This window comes from Hirundo rustica, chromosome 3 (genome assembly GCF_015227805.2).
Source record: "Hirundo rustica isolate bHirRus1 chromosome 3, bHirRus1.pri.v3, whole genome shotgun sequence".
Classification (NCBI taxonomy): domain Eukaryota; kingdom Metazoa; phylum Chordata; class Aves; order Passeriformes; family Hirundinidae; genus Hirundo; species Hirundo rustica.
The window spans coordinates 28,051,357-28,068,140 of record NC_053452.1 but is presented as its reverse complement, the minus strand read 5'-3'; the positions used below and the strand labels follow the sequence as shown (position 1 = coordinate 28,068,140).

At 39.3% G+C, this 16,784-nt stretch overlaps 1 protein-coding gene across 4 annotated transcripts in view; it reads right to left on the bottom strand.

Moving 5' to 3' along the window:
• The window catches only part of PRKCE (protein kinase C epsilon), a 285,135-nt gene that overhangs the window by 252,788 nt on the left and 15,563 nt on the right, over nt 1–16,784 (bottom strand). The window contains exon 1 of one of the 4 annotated variants that reach the window (XM_058419725.1): nt 4,473–4,576. The exons of the other annotated variants lie outside the window; for them this stretch is intronic. Coding sequence (XP_058275708.1) covers nt 4,473–4,532 — 60 coding nt within the window. The 5' untranslated portion in view covers nt 4,533–4,576. Of the gene's footprint in view, nt 1–4,472; nt 4,577–16,784 lie in introns of those variants that run through there. 4 annotated transcript variants of the gene reach the window in all.

The following is a 16,784-nucleotide window of genomic DNA, read 5'->3' as shown; positions in this document are numbered from 1 at the left end:
ACTAAAGTTCTCTCTGGAGAGTGATTGTTATGTAACTGCTACAACTTTTTACCAAGCCAAATTACCTGAACTAAGTACCCGGAAGAAAATCCAACAATTCCATACCAACATGCATTAATATTTCTCTTTATGCAAATAACTGTTCCTCTGTTGTTTTAATCAAATACTAAACGTTTAAACAGAGGAAATGCCAACACACTGCATACTTCTATGAATCTATTTTCTATCCAAAGTTTCACAGAGTACACCAAAAGTGTCCCTAGGTGCCAGAAAATAAATGTAAAAATTAGTATAGTGTGATACCTCATCTACTGCCTTGCCTATCTTGCACGTTCAAAATGGAATTTCAAGCAGGAATTCATACACTTAGTCCGCTTTTTCGTTTAAAACAGTTTAAAAGTCCTGCAGCTGTTACTTGTGTAAGCATAATCTTAGCCAAGGGAGCTGCAACACTCAAACTTGTAGCAGTAAAGAAGGAACAAGCCATGTGCCTTCGGCAACAGCTCTGCAGCTGCTGCAGGATTACCAGGGAACGAGACGTGGTTCCCCTGCTCTCTCTTGGCTGCCCGCAGAAAGCAGGAACACCTTCAGCCCCCACAGGCGCTGCCCGGCTTCAGCCTCCCAGCAGCAAGCACAAGGCTCTGTGTGCACAGGATACGTTGGGGAAACAAAACCATTAAAACTTTCAGTTCAGAGGACTATTTTAGTGACATTACAACTGGAACTGAATGTAATCTGCCGTGCTGGTATAAACCCAAGGTCTCCACTGCAAGCGAGTCTGTGTAAACACTGCACTATTTTTTGGCACCAAGTTGTGGACTCCTACTCTGATTCCTCTCACTGCAGTTGTCAGCCCTAAGATAGGCAGCACAGCTCTTTTTCAAGCAAGTTAAGAAAAACGTGCTATTGATTTGAATTGTCATAGTTAATTTCTTGAAGGGTGACTCCTGTACCTCCACTAAAGTCAGTGGGAATATTTCCACAGGTTCATTCTACTCAACACAATTTGACATGGAAAATATGAAATCACTTAAACTTATTAATAAGGATTTATTTAAATAAATTATTGACATGGCCATTCTGCTTTGAGAAGGGCATCTGGGACAGAAACAATAAGTTACCTGCCAATGCATCTAATTTATTAGCTCAGTGATACTGATTGCACACTTCTCTCCACATTTCTGCACATTAGACCACTTTCAGCCACAGGGGTACAGGCAAACCCCACAGCTGTGAAGCTTCCTAACAAAAATATTTAGACCCAGCTACATTCTAAATAAGACTGGTATGTGAAATGATGGTAAGGGTGCTAAGCCACCCCAGCCAAACCTGATCCTGGGCATAGAGTAGAAAAAGTTGACAGAAACGTTCTTGAAAGAGCAACACAAAGGACTGCAATAGCAGCAACTTGCAGCTGTCTTTGCTTCCCAAAGAACCATGAGCTCAGACTGATGAAGGGAATCCAGGGACACTTCACCAAAAGCATAAACCCCACAATCTTTGTTTCTGCTCTGCTGAGTTAAAGCACACAGACAGCAGAAGCAATTTGCAACTGAGAATTTGTGTTTCCAGCTTCAAGATCCATTATTTCATGTTTATACCTTTCGTACCTTCTAGTGTGAAATACTGAAGTTCCTAATAACACAGTGGAAATTACACATCAAATTCACTGTCTACCATACTACTGCAGATGCTACTTTCCAGAAGAATAAGAAGTCCAATAATTAAAGTTCTCATTTGTTTCTGCTGGCAGGACTTGGATGCTGTTTTTTGATATAAAGGGGAAATGGTAGAAAAATGCCGTTTAAAGAACCTCAGATCATTTTCAAGACAGAAAGTTACGAATATTTAAAAAATTATTCTCTATATTAATGAGAGACTAGGTTATACCTTCTAGAACAAAAAAAAAAGTATTTCACCAATACCTCAGCATATCTAGTAACAAAGAAACATTGTGGACTCCTTCCATACGAAAACTGGTAAAAAAGAACAGTGAAATCCTGATTCCACAGAGGTTCAGGCAAAGCTGGCACTAATAAAATAACTCCATGAAACTTTGCTACTCATTACATTGAAAACAGAATTTCACTCAATATTTTTTCTTTAAAAAAAAGTTAATTTCAAATTAATGGGGTGTCTGTAAAGCTGTATTTTTACAGGAAGTTTCTGCCAAAATAATTCATAACACAACAATAGCAATTTTCAATTCCTACCTCACGAGGAATTTAGAACCTTCATTTACAGCTTTGCCATCCTAAAGGAAGTAATTCAACACAATTTCGTGTGGATGTATCCCACATAACATAGTCTATAGACTATCTCTTGCAGTGTACACATTTCTGCAAGCTCCTCACAAGCTAGCTCCACAAAGACCTTGAAGAAAAAAAAAAAACTATTTTTAGGATAGTTTTTAAATGCAGCAACAGAGGCTTTGCCAGAACACAGTGAAACAGGGAAGAGGTGAATAAGAAACAAAAGAAACAGCTTACAAGCAATACACTTGGACCAAGGATAGAATGAAACAGGACAGGAGACAAACAAGAACACTGGACCAGGAGCACAGGCAGTAACACATGCTTTATGCAGTGTCCCTAACAAGTAAATCACTTCCCTTTGAAGAAATATCTCATTGCTGTGTTCTTAGCAGTTGCCTTCCATGGATGAGATTATCGTAAGAGTCAATTGAACTCATAAGCTGCTATACAGGCACAGTTAGGAACCGTAGGCATATTACCCATTATTATCAGTAGGGCTCCAAATCAGTCTATCTCCTGAAAGTTACATATGCATTTATGCTTGTTATTATCATTACACACAGCTGCTTAATAGCAAAATCCATAGTGTGTGTGGACATCAGTTATCACATAGAATTTTAAATGAAACCAGGAAAAGTCAAAATTACAGGCTGGACATGAAGCACTACAATTCAGATTCTCAAGGTGAACAGATGGTGTTATCATTTCACATGCCAGCAACAGTGCTGGAGATTCCCTTCATTGTTAAAAGATGCAAGCTGAAGAAGAAATTAACCCAAGCTCTAGTGTGAACAACATTATCTTAAAAGATGGTAATTGGCTTCCAAAAAAAGAAGAAAAAAGTATCAAGGTGTTGAGTCACAATTCTAAAAAGTACTGGCAACCTCAAAATCATTCAGAATACTAAATTATTTAAGGATGCAGCAAAACTTCTAGAGGTCACCATTTTGTACAAGTACCTACTTTTGGCACACAAGTATAAGACTCCAGCAAAATTAAAGACTCTTTAATGTAAAAATAACTACTAAGTTAAAGTCAAAATTAGGAAGTGTTACACATACAAGCTTAAATCAGAGGACAAATAGCTTTTTCCTGCCATTTCATCATAGGAACTCACCTCTGCTCTCTGCACTACTTTGAAAGAAGATTTGATTAGCTGAACTAGAACATAAATAGACAGGATTTTTTATAAGACATCCCTTTTCTGCAGGCACTATGCCTATGACCACTGACACCTATTTTTCTGTAGAAACATCTCTTAGTAAGAAGAGATAACCCCAACCCAAAGCCTCAATTAGAACCTCTAAAGAAACAGCCTTGATTAGGTTAAAAATGTTCATGCTGTGATCTTCACTAGAAAAAGAAAAGTTCAGATATCTCACTGTGCTGCTGGAAATTTTTAATCATTTTTCCCAGTTTGATTTTAGCACAGCTATGCTAAGAAACATTGAACTGCTGCACAAGCTACCCAGCTTTAGCAAAGAAATTAGTCTTCCTCCTTCTTTTACACAAGTTTTACAACTAACCAGCCAAAGCTGTACAGGACTTGGAAATGAGTCCTTCCAAGAGCACAACTGCAGTTCCAAGTGCCCAAAAGAAAAGACTACACATGTTATGGTGTGTGAAAATTATGCTCAGTCATCATGGCCACACACTTGCAATAACTAAATTAAAGGAGACGTGTAAACATTAATTGTATTGATATGTAATCCAGGAGAACACAAGTTTGCCTCCAGCACCCAATGAAAAACTTGCCAATGACTATTATTTGACTGTCTGATGTAAGGCTCTGACCTCTGTCTCTCACATAGACACCTGACTTCTGCACAAACTGCTAAATCCACCTCAAAACTCATCTGAACCTGCTGTTCTAGACATCTGCTGTGTCCATCACAGGCAGTAGAATCATTTAAGCAAGAATTCTAACTGGTTACTGTTACATTTGTGTAACACTAAGGTAATGGATTTTTGTCCCTAGGTAGTAACATCACACACGCATGCAACAGTATAAATTGCAACATTCAACATCTTGGAATTCAATACTGCCTCCCTTCCTTAAATCGCTAAATAAACCTCACTAGACATTCCAGTTTGTAAGACTAAAAGCTCCACATCAGTGACACACACAACTTGAAGAGGATTTTTGATACTTCGATGAGACTTCGTTCTGAAGGGAAACAACCCATCTTCATTCTTCTTTATAGTTACTCCACCCACCTTCATGGTTTTGTTTTCCACCTCTTGTCTCCCGCATATCCCAGTGTCAGAGAAGTCCATCTACTTCACATCATTGAAAAGCCCAGGTTATATCAGCATTATCTAATGGAATGAAATTGACGAGCTCTTTTTCTTTGCTAATATGTACTTGGAACAGATAAGAGTGATTAAAGGTGTACGAGACCTGGGTACTACTCAACTTTCATAAACTAATCTCTCTTTCCACTCCCTTTCAAGTAAAATCATTAACAAAAAACACCTCAAAACCAGCTAACATCATTCACTTCTTTTTGTCAAATGCCTATTACAATTCATTTTTAATTATTATTTTACCATGCATTAAAGTGAAACCAACTGTCTTGGGGAAGAGGAGAAAAGCATTTTGTCCCCAAACAGTAACATGGTCAGACTACACAGATATGACACTGAACCCCACCACTGGCAAAGAAACCTGGCCTTGAAGGTGCTCTCCTGCATGCCTTTGAACCACTCCCATCACGAGCTCCTGGCTGGGAATGGTAATTCCACCCAGGACCTCATAAATATTTCTGCTGTGTAAATTACGTGAAAATGGTTACACTCTACTGAAAAAAACTGCAACAGATCAGTATTTCCAAAATAAGAACTGGATTAAAAAAAAGTCCTGACCAGATGGAATAAATAGGATAGACTAGAGGTCTCCAGTTTGCTGATCTGACTTTCTCCTGAACTAGGGAATGCAAACCATTAGCCTTGCTTTTTGGCACATTCACAGATGTATAGTAACAAAGCAAGCTACCTTTATACTAGCAACCTTTATGTTAGTCTCCAAATAACCCTGACTGCCAAGGAATTTATAACTTCATTCCATGGACAGTGGAAAAGACACTAATGATTTATCAAGCTATCTTCAAGGTAAAATTTATCTTCCACACACAACCAGCACCCACAAGCATTTGACCAGGTATACACTAAGATATTTTATACATGAAGCAAAGTGTGTCAGGAAAAACTGGCAAATATTCCTGCACTTCTCTAGGCTACTGATAACAGAAGTGTTCTACACATTAGTATCTAACCCTGACTGTTGAATCACCTGAACCAGAGAAGCTGAGTGTCTCTCTACTCTCCAGCTAAAAAAAAAAAAAAAAAAAATATATATATATCCCATGCATGGAAATACTCAATCTGGTTACATGCTGCCTGTATATTTTAATTAAAATAACATACACAGTACATATTGTCATATTTTAAAGACAATTGGACCCACACAACATAAACATTTATCATTGAGCTTGGTCACATCGGCTGGGCACACTGAACCGTGGTTACATTGAGAATACTCTGCTGCAATGTAGTATAAGGTTTTCTAGGTACAACTTTAGGATGGCTACTTTAAAACAAACAAAGACAGGAGTCTAAAACTGTTACCCTTCCAAAACAGTATCAATGCTATATTATGCAATATTTCTCAATCCAAGCAAAACACGAGCAATAGCGTATAGATACATGTATTAAGAAAAGCATAAAATACACGAATACTTTGCTATTTGGGGCTTGCAAATCTAAGAACCTCCTCCTTCCAGTTTTATATTGCTGGAAGGCTTAAAAAGCTCCAAGAGTTCTTGGCAGAAATTAAGCAGTGGAAAGAAGAGAGCATTAGCATTCACGTGAATCAGTCAAAGCCACACAATACATAAAATTCTATAGTGTGTGCTATTTGGCTTTGAAATTTGCGATACATAGAAAATACATATTTTTGCTCATTTAGAGATTAAACATTTTTATTTTTAAAAGGTGTATTGGTCAATACCCTTCTAGTTCCTAAGACTTTTAGAAACTCTGAAATTAACAGCGATTCAGTAGTTTTTACAATGCAAAATAAAAACATTTGCTAATATCTTGCTCAAATTCTGTCTGTAGTTTTTTTACAAAAATCAGTCCTAATTTGTCAAAGAACAGATGAATACAACTCTATAAGGCTTGTTTTTCACTTGTCTTCACTTTTTGAAAAAACAAGGTTTAAAATAGTCCAAGTGGCCATTGCAAAGAACTGTTCCAGGAATGCTTTGAACAAGAGTGCAAATGATACTTAAAACTCATCCATCTCCATCAAAAGCAAATTTGGAAAGCTAAATGGAAAAAGGTTAATCTACAAGAAATCACACATCCCCACAAATAGGTGCTCTCACAAGGACAATCAGTCAGGAAGGAGGGAGGACAGGCTGCATAGCTCCTCAACAACTAGCATGAAGCTGGAGCATAATACTAGAATGCTCATTACCATAACAAGTTCCAGCCAGCTCTGTAGGCTGTTTGTCCTGAAATGGCCTCTCCCTTTCCTATCTTCCCCCATCACTTTGCTCCCCACAACCACAAAGGGACCAAGGGATAGGTTCGCTATCACTCCCCACTGCCAGATAATTGCACTGTACCCTCCCAGTGACCATGAGAGATGCCGGCCGTGCCTTCCCACTGCATTAGTTCCCCCTTGTGACTTGTAGCAAGAGTATTCCTGACCGCAACCACCCCTGTGTTTCCTCTCACTGGTTTCCTATGGGACGGCTTCAGCAGCGCCTGCCACGGAAAGACTTCCTCTCAGAGTTCCTCTAAGCTCTTATAAAGGCAGATATCCTGGTGCAGTCAGAGGAAGAGTCTGTTTGGCAGCACTCTGGTTGTACCTTCAAAGCCTAGACTAGCTATTAACACCATTTTTACACAGGGCTAACATGATTCCTTATTTTCCACCAACTGGCAACTAATTTCTGTGTAAAGAAATTGAACAAAATATAAGATAAACGGCTGCCTATCTCTAAGTAAAACAGCATGTTGCAGAATAGCTCAGTGTTCAGTAAGAAATATACTACTTTTCTGTGCTATGATAGAATATCAAGGGGCAAATTCACCATGACACAAAAAATTACACAAGCAGCACTCATCTTATTCCTCTGCTGCTGCAGCAGCCCTCTTGTTAGAGGGTAGAAATGAGCCAAGACACAGACTTCTTGTTTATCACAGCATAAAAAGGGTTCTAGTTTATCCCTCTTTATAGCTCAGCCATTCTGACTCTTAACTATTCACTGACTCTGGCTGCAGCAAGCTCCTGCTGTAGGTTTCCCTTGCAGCCTCTGACTGCTGGTTTCCCACTAAACTGTGACTGCATGCACTAGTTTGCAGACTCTGACTGCAGGCTTTTACCTGGCTAGACTGTGACTGCAGGTTCCAACAACAGGCTCTAACTGCAGAGCCAGACTGACCTTACAGCAGTGACCTTCTCTCCACAGGAACCTTCTTCTTCATGATTCTCTTTCACCAGCTAACCCACTCCCTTTTATCACGTTTATCTTTATTGGATACAGCTGTGACTCATTGGGGCAAGGCTGTATTGGGTAATTAACACAGCTGTTACTTATCAGATTCCCTTCTTCTACACTCTTCTATGCGTATTCAGCCTTCCCATGCAAAAAATTATAAAGCAAGATGAAGGGGCACAACAAACTCCAATCCAGGTATGCTTTATTCCTCCTGAACCTCCAGCTATGGATGAATAGCACTGCTCCCTCTGTACACCTGATTTGCTAACCCTGAGGCATGAAGCTGGCATAAATTTTTGAGGATTTTTTATTACTGTTATCCCACAATGAAATTATTTAAACCAGAATAAAAAAGGAGGTAGGATGGGAAGAGATATATGCAAACAAATCTCACTGCACTAACAAATACAATACTGTTTGACAGACCATATGGCTGGCACAGTATTCTTCTTGGAAGAAAATCCTCAACATACCACAGAAGCCTTAGACAGGTTGAAAGCCCACCAACCATCCTCATACCTCCTTCCCTTTCTTCTCCCACAACAAAAAAAGACTCATAGAAAAAAAATATAATCCTCAGCTAGGCATAGAAACAAGTTTTCAACAGGACATCAAAATAAAGGAAACAAAACACAGAGAAAGTGCAGTATTTGTAACTAGGGTGTCTATCAGTCAGCACAGCTCTCCTACAGTCAGGAACCTGGAAGATCATGCTCTCCTGCTGTGAATAAACTTCTGGGTGCCTGGCCAGTGCCTCTTCCTCCAGCATGCCAAGCAACTCATCCAAGGCCCTGGACATGGCCAGAAGGTAGTGTCCTTTCTGAGAAATGGAAAATACAATTTTTTCTTAAAGCTCCAGCTTCTTCCAATAGCTCCACTCACTTTGGTGATCAAATGGCAACCACTTCCCACTCACCAGACCAACATCTCTGGCCGTATCTGCTCACAACAGCAGTGCATCAACTGCCAGGCCATCTAAACCAAGTTTAGTCTCTGTCTACCTTGTACAGCCAAGCCAGATGGAGACTCAGATGGAGACTCTGGTTTCAAATTTGTAGCTTCAGAGCAGTCCCACCAAGTTTTAAGACACATGTAAACACAACTGCTGAGCTAGGGGGATTCGAACAGTCAGCATCTTACAGAGCCAGGCCCGTATATGGATGTTCTTAATATGGCACTTCGTACTTTGCTACTAGAGACACATAAATATTTTATTTTTGGATTACAAAGGTTGCAAACAAGGTATGCCAACTAATGTCAAACAGAATAGCTTTACAAATTCCAGGAAAGTTATGTGCCACGTTTAGACAACACATACCCAACAAAAGGCTTATTCGTAGTTACAGTAATAGGAGACGAGACATATACTCAAAATAAATGACCCCATTGGAAAATTCGAAGCACATTACTATAATTAAGCTAGAACATTTTCTGCAAAGTCATATTACGTAGACTTTTTAAAGTAAGGTTTATATCTGTTCATAAATTTTGGTATTGAGACATCATAAACTTTATTTTTCCAACATTTTAAAATACTATCTAGCTCTGCCCCTCAGCTGATTAGTTTTTAACTACAATGTAGCTTATTAACTACAATGACATAATATTGAACTCAAATATGAGCAATTTTTTTAGCAACTAAAAAAAGGTACTACCAGGCACTACGCTTATACACATCCCTCACAGTAGGCATAGTACTTTCTCTCCAGGTATGTGATTGTCCAAGCCCCTTCTTTAATTTCTATTTCATTTCCAGTCTATGAATGAAGGTAAAAACTGTCTTATGATGAAAGATCTCTATTGATGGATGTGCACTGTTATGGCATGCATGTGTCAGCCTCTACTGTGGTGCCTATGCCATACTCCCTTCTCCTAATCTACCTGAAAATCCCAGGAAAAATCCACAGGATTTTTCGTTCGTTAGGGTTTATCAGTTATTTGAATCCACCGCATTCACTTGTTTTTGGGAAATCATCTTCCTTAGTGGAAAAAATGTTATATATTTAGGACATCCTACAGATAAAAATAATGCATGTTTTAGATAATTAGCCGCTGCAATACTTTTATAGGGAATTTGAATTACAAAACCATTACTTATTCATTTTCTTGCTCAAACAATGGAATGTTGCTCAGCGATCTCTCTGTTGCTGGCATGCATTTAAAATTAAACACTAGAAATAAATTGCCTTAGGTTAAATTAAATAATCCAGCAAACGTAACAAAAGCAAAAGCAAAAACAGAGGAATCTCAGCACCATATCCCGTTTTCATCCTTATCTAGCTCTAGCCAACACCCACTTCCACCAAGGACTAGAAGAAAAGAGTAGGCCCTGCCGTATGTCCCGGAGGTTAGCAAATCTGGGCTCTTAAAACAGCAGGAACTGGCAAATTCTCCAAGTGCAGAGACCTAAAAAAGACGCCGGCCAGATACTTCCCTCTCCTACTCCAGAGAGGCTTCAATTCAACACCTTCCACAGTCTGCAACTCTGGCAAAAAGGCTGTATTTCTGCATGCATATAACTGCAGTTAATACTCAGTATCTGCACAAAATTGTTACTGCTCATTCACTCCACCACGGCTGAGCGTGGCATCACACCTGCTATGCTCACAAACCACTTTTGCCCAGTTCTCAAACCAGCCAGCTCCTAGGTGTTCTTTCACTGCCTTTAAATTGAAGACAGAGAGTGAGAGAGAGCACACAAAAGAAAGTGGGGAAAAAAAAAAAAAAAGAGAGTGAAAGCAAACATATACAAAAAGTGCATGCAGAGCCAGATTTTTTTCACTGTGGAGTTTCAAATATTCACCACTCAAAATTCAAACCAGATTTTCAGGAACCTAGGCCCCAGTAGTTTCTATTGTGATACTTAACGATTTGATAGTTAAACAGATTTTAACAATCTTATCAGTTAGTTAACAGCTAATGAACTCTACTTAAAAAAAAAAAAAAAAAAAGAAAAAGCCCTCTTGCAACTTAAAATCACATTTCAACAAATAAGTCATGCTCTATATTTTGCAAGTCTTTGCTAATTATTTTAGAAAATACAAGAAAATCTCTCATAGCTGAGGCTTTTTTTTTTTTTTTTTTTCCCCCCACAATATGTCGTTTTGCACACAGCTGTGAGAGGATGAATTGTGGCAGTGAAGTTCATGGTAAGGATGAGATTCTGAGTAGAGGAATTCCTGTTCACTGAAGGTCATGCGTCAGAAATACCCTTTTCAGTATATCAGGCTTTAAAAGGACAGCACCTCACTTCCTGGTCTGAGCTGAATCTGTTGTGAATTTTCAAAATAACACTGATGTGTTCTTAGTGGCTCAATTGTAATGGCTAAATCTACAGTTAAAAACCCCCAAAGCCCAACAACAACAAAAACAAGGCTATCATCCTGTCGCTGGCTGCACTTAGTATGTCTGCTTGTGGTTTACTTGCAGAAAACTTCAATAACAGAGGAATTGCTTTATTTTAAAGAGCAGGGAGAAAGTAATATTTTCCCAATATGATCTGTTCCTATTTATCTTCAGACACACTTCTGTGAGGAGGGAATATAAACTACTTTCTAGTTTTAATATTTATTTTATTTCCAAACCATTTCGTTTTGTGCTTGAACACAAAGAGCAGAAAACAAAACAGACGCAAAGAGAAAAGAGATCTATGACTATATTTTCTCCACCCCTTGCCAAAAACACTACAAAGAATGGAAAAAACAATGTCTCACTTTAAGCCCCAGAACTGGTTAATCAAAGCAGTCGATGATCACACACACCAGCTGGGAAAAAAATAATTTTCTATCCATACTGTACGCATAACTGCTACCTCTGGCAGCCTCAGATGGAAAACAGGAACTGCCATGCTCCAGAGGTCTGCAGAGTGAGGAAATCTTCCAGTAACCCCCACAAAATGCACTGAGCCGAGGTGCAAGGAACCTCCTAGTGGGCAGCTACTGAGTGACCAGAGCACCAGGGACACAGCAGAGACCCAAACCCCCTCAGCATCTATTTGGCCCATATTTGGATGCATCATCACCTGAGGAGGAGGTATCAGTTGGGACCGGAGGTATTAGAAGAGCCTACAAAATTTTGTAATTAATGTAATAAGACCTTGGTGTCAAAGACACAGTTCTCTATATAAGCAAATTTTATAAACCACCCAGTGTGGAATAAGTTTGGTATAACCTTTCAGTACATCTTGTGAGCATACTTTTGTCGCCAGGTTATGGGATCACACTACACTCAGTTATTAAGTTCATAAGACCCCAGTGGACTGTGCATGGCCTGTAATGATAAGCTTCTCACAAGCCTTTTGATGACAATATCAAGGCTCATTTATCGGTGACACACACATCTCTGGGGTAATATTGAGGTATTTCAGACATTATGTGGGTTTTTATGCAATTATGATCCCAGTTTTTCTCTTCTTCCTCTCTCTCTGCTCAGGCAGTACTACCTAGCAGGACCAGCAGCCCAGACAGCTCTGATTCACACTCTCCAGCAGAAGACAAGGGGGTGAGAAACCAAGCTTTACCATCTTCATTTAAGAGAAGAAGCACTCACTCAGTTGCCAGTCAGATCTCCAGATAAGCATCTCCAGATAAGCACACGGGTTTCAAAAACTCTCCAAACAACAGTCCATCCTTGTGCTCCACATTACCCTGAAGGAAATTTTCTCCCGTGCAAGTTTTTCCCACCAGGCTTTCAACTGACCTGTCTCACAGAGATGGGTTTCACGGCCAATAGAATGACCCAATCCAAACTAACCAACTTATCACCATTTAGTAGTCCTCTTCATTAACTAAAACAGGAATAAGAGTCACAAAGAGTGTACCTCTTCATCCATCTTTTATTCCACAGGCGCTATGGAAAAGGAAGGTGTTTACCGGGCTCTCTTAGTTCTTTAAAAGATGGTGGGGGGAAGGGGAATAAGCAGGGGGAGTGAAGGGGAGAGGGACAATAGGAACATTTAGCCCTAATATTCAAAACCAGCACAAGGTACTTTTAAAGCTCTACGGGTGTCTGGACTGCCCTTTTGAAGCTGAGTCTGCAAGTCAAAAATATCACACAGTTACTCGAACAAAACAGATCTTTCCCAGCTCTTGATCCATACAGGCCTGCTGCAGGAAAGGTGGTTTTATCTTCTGCTTCAAGATTAATTACTAATATTCAACAAGTTTCTACATGATCACAGTGAAGAGGAAGATTGTGTCTGGTCTCTTCTCAGTAGGCAGTCAAGCACATTTATTTTTACTTCGAGAACCAAGAGATTCAAAGCACAGTCTCCAAATGTTTCAGAGGAAGTTACCCTTATCAGTAGTCTTTAGGGAAGTCCTGTACATCACATACTTGGGATCGAGAAGATGTAACATAAAGTCTATAACCTAAAAGAGGTTAAAAAATATGCAACTACCAGCATAGCTCCCTTTTCGGCACTGCTTTGCAGTATTAAGATCACCCTTTAGGTAAGTGGAAAAACACTGGCTACAAAATAGCCAGTCTTATCCCAGATGGTGATGTCATGATTATGTAATATTATCCTCCAAAGATTACTGTATATTAAAGAATATGCTGTATTTCCCAGGCTTTTCCCTTGCATAACTCCCCAGGTGATTTGCATCATTGAACAATGGGAAACGAGGCTCCCTAGGCTTGACAGGAGACTGCCTCTCCCTGCACAGGAGTAACTTTTCTTGCTCACTAAATTTGGGTTCGTCTCCCTGTGGTCTCCTGGAAGGTGTCACCACGCACCAAATGAATAAAAAACACCAACTTGTCCGAGCAAACAGCCCCTCACCTCAATGGATCAAAGCTCAGGATCTGCACTCTGGCTGTTTCCTGGGCAGGGTTGGTCCTGGGGAAAGGAGGCAGTGTTTCTCTGCAGCACAAGGAAGGCTCTGAAGCCTCGTGATTAATTAAGCATGGTCAGCTTGACTCTCCTCAGGAGGAATGAGGAAACAGAGGTAGAAGAACCTGTTTGATGAAACTTTGAGCACCGAAGCCTGAGGCAGGAGCTTTACTAGAATTAAACACTGTTTCTTTTTCCTCCCCTTTGCCTCCAATTTGTTTATAACCCATATACTGGCAGGGTCAATGAACACGCAAGTTCTATTCAACACCCAGAAAACAGAGCAAACAAAACAAACCAACCCTGGGAAAGATACAATTTAATTAATATCCCTTTGAATCAAGCCCTCTATGCAAGCATAGATTTAGAATTTCAGAAAATAAAAGAACCCAAGCCATCCCTCATATCTGTCATGCTGTTAAAAATGTCAGTATTATTTCAGGTAAGATTTTTATTTCTACACGCTGCAATAACCAGACGCAAACATTTTAGCCCTTTTCTAATCATAGGAGCAACAAATTATGTGAGGACTGAATCAGTCTGACTACTGTATGTGCGTTTCTCAGTTCAAGCTTAAGGCATACAGATTTCCTTGTATAACTTCTAAAAAACTACTGTGAAGAAACTGTTCTCCCCTTAAGCATGACTAGCAGTGAAGTCTCATTATACCCACCCTTAGTTCAAATAATGCCAACAATGACTGCAGTCATTGGTAGCAAATTAACCTCACAGGGACAGTAAAGTAGGTATTAGTGGGAGAGGAGGAATCTAGTCCAAACATCCTTTACAACCTCTCAATCTCCACGAACAGCACGGTGTATTGAGATGCCCATACAACATGAATGGCTCCAATGAAAGCTAAAAAACCCCTAAATGTGAAGGGCTTTGCAATTCATGTGAAAGTGAAGAATTACTCCAGTACAATGCTTCTTTACAAAAAGGTCTTGATTGTGTATTCAATACATTCATCAAATTGATATCTGCTTAGGAATCTACTGATGAAAAGTACTACAAAAATTTGGCGTAATTTTACTCTACATAAGGAAAAAACACGTAAAAATGCTCCTAAGCATGACAGTAAAATTGAAGAAAGATATTCCTTTTTTCTATAAGCATCTGGTACCTTGCTTCATCCTCTTGATGTCTCATTATCATATTGGAGTTCTAATTATTACAGCAGACAAACAATGGAAATGTGAAAGTCCCTGTAGATCAGCTTCTATCTTTACCCAAATGCTGTACATGTCTGTGTACATCCACAGCACTGATGATAAGCATCACAAGCAATATTGGCAGTCAAAAAAAGCTGACAGCAGTAACCTAATTTTACTTCAGAGGGTAAATCTAACCTTAGGACCTGATCCTGTCAGGAACCAAGAGCTAAAAACTGACTGAAAATCAAGCAAGCTCAGCATTTCACTGAAGACACTCAGCACCTCACAGGTTCAAATCCATACTTTTTAAAAGTCACTTCCTATTTCTCCTTTGTTTACCCTGGCTTATCCTGAACAGTGAGGTTTTCCAGCATAGAGATAACTTTGGAAATGATTACTCTCATATTCTTTGATGATTTCAAAGGGCAGGAAAGAATCTCTCCCCTTTCTGAGGGCCACCCAGCTGAAGCAAAGAACATTATTTTTTTCAGACATATTAATAGGTGCCAGTAATAACTCAACTGAGTTTCCTTGGCCTTGAAATACCTGACTGAATTTGCTTTTGTTCTTTCTCAGTAACATATTTTGTTCCTGTATCTGCTGTCACACAATTATGTTTCAAACAACCCTATAAGGGACGCTGCTCAACAACTTCCAACCAACTTAACCTCTTCCTAGGACACATTTTCACTGCCATAACGTATTTTATCCTTTATATGTGTCTCACAAGTAGATGGGGCCACTGGGAAACATAGTGCAACAAAGTAGGTCTTCGAATTAAGCTTTCCAATGATTAAAAATGTTAACTGTAACTAAAGCTGCCACTACTCTCACTTTCTCCAAGAGAAAAAAAGGGAACAAGACAATACACGAGTGTTGGTGAATGGCATATTCTTTCCTAGATTCCTAACAGAAAAAAAAAAACCCAAAAAAAAAACCCACAACCACGAATGAGTTGGACATATACATCCAAATAAATGAAGATAAATTATTTCATCCCTTTGCACTTCCATTTATGCTAGTTATTCTGAGGCAAAACCTTTTTTTTTTTCCCTTTTTTTTTCTTTTTCCCTTTAATACCAAGCTACGAGATTTTGGTAAATGTAGCCTGTCACCACAGTTTTTTAATTCTGCTAAGACCAGAGGTACTTCTCAACTGAGGAGCTGCTAACAGCAACCAATGAATCAGGAATTACAAGTATCACTGGGAGAAAAAGGTACAAGAGGGAAGTGGAACTGGAAAAGTAGTTTCTTTTAACCCTTAGAATAAAAGGGTTAAAAGAAAGGAAGACTGAGCCTGTGGATTTGAAAATGCAAACCCTGGGACATGAGGTCTGAGCTTCAGGGCAGATGCATTTTGAGACACAAAGGAATTACCCAGCTGAGTTCTTTGATCACAGCTCTTATCAGGAATCTGGTTTGTAAGCAGGGATATTTTCAGGACAGCTGAGTACTCCTCCCATACGCTCTCTTTTCTGCTATTCTGCAGCCTTGAGATGAACACCTAACATCTAAGGTGAACCTGTGACACCGGGAGAATTTGAAGAGAATTTGTCATATTTAGGCACCATGCCTTTTAATATTTGCCTAAAGAAAGACAATTGTAGCTTCTCTGAGATGAAAGGTGTCACAGTATTATAAGCCTCCAGTACGAAATAAAGCTACTAACAGCCCTTAAGCTGTTATTCTAATTGGTGTTCGTGAGCCACGTACATTTGAAGGCTGAAGCAAATCCATCAAAATATTTTAATGGCTCTGGTTTCTTCATGCAGGTCACTGAGCAAAGTACTGCAAAATCAATATTAAATTTTGGATAGCCATATAGAAATGCAAGTTGTAAGTAAAAGAACATTCTTCTAAACAGATGAAAATTGTAAATAACTGAAGCTTTAAATTCACCACCTTTGCATGCCAATGCCTTCAGCTTCATGTAATATCACATAATTGATATTCCCATCACTGACTACTTTTAGTATGATCCACGTTCCAACACTTTTTCTGTAGCATCTGCACAATACCTTTTGGATGAAAG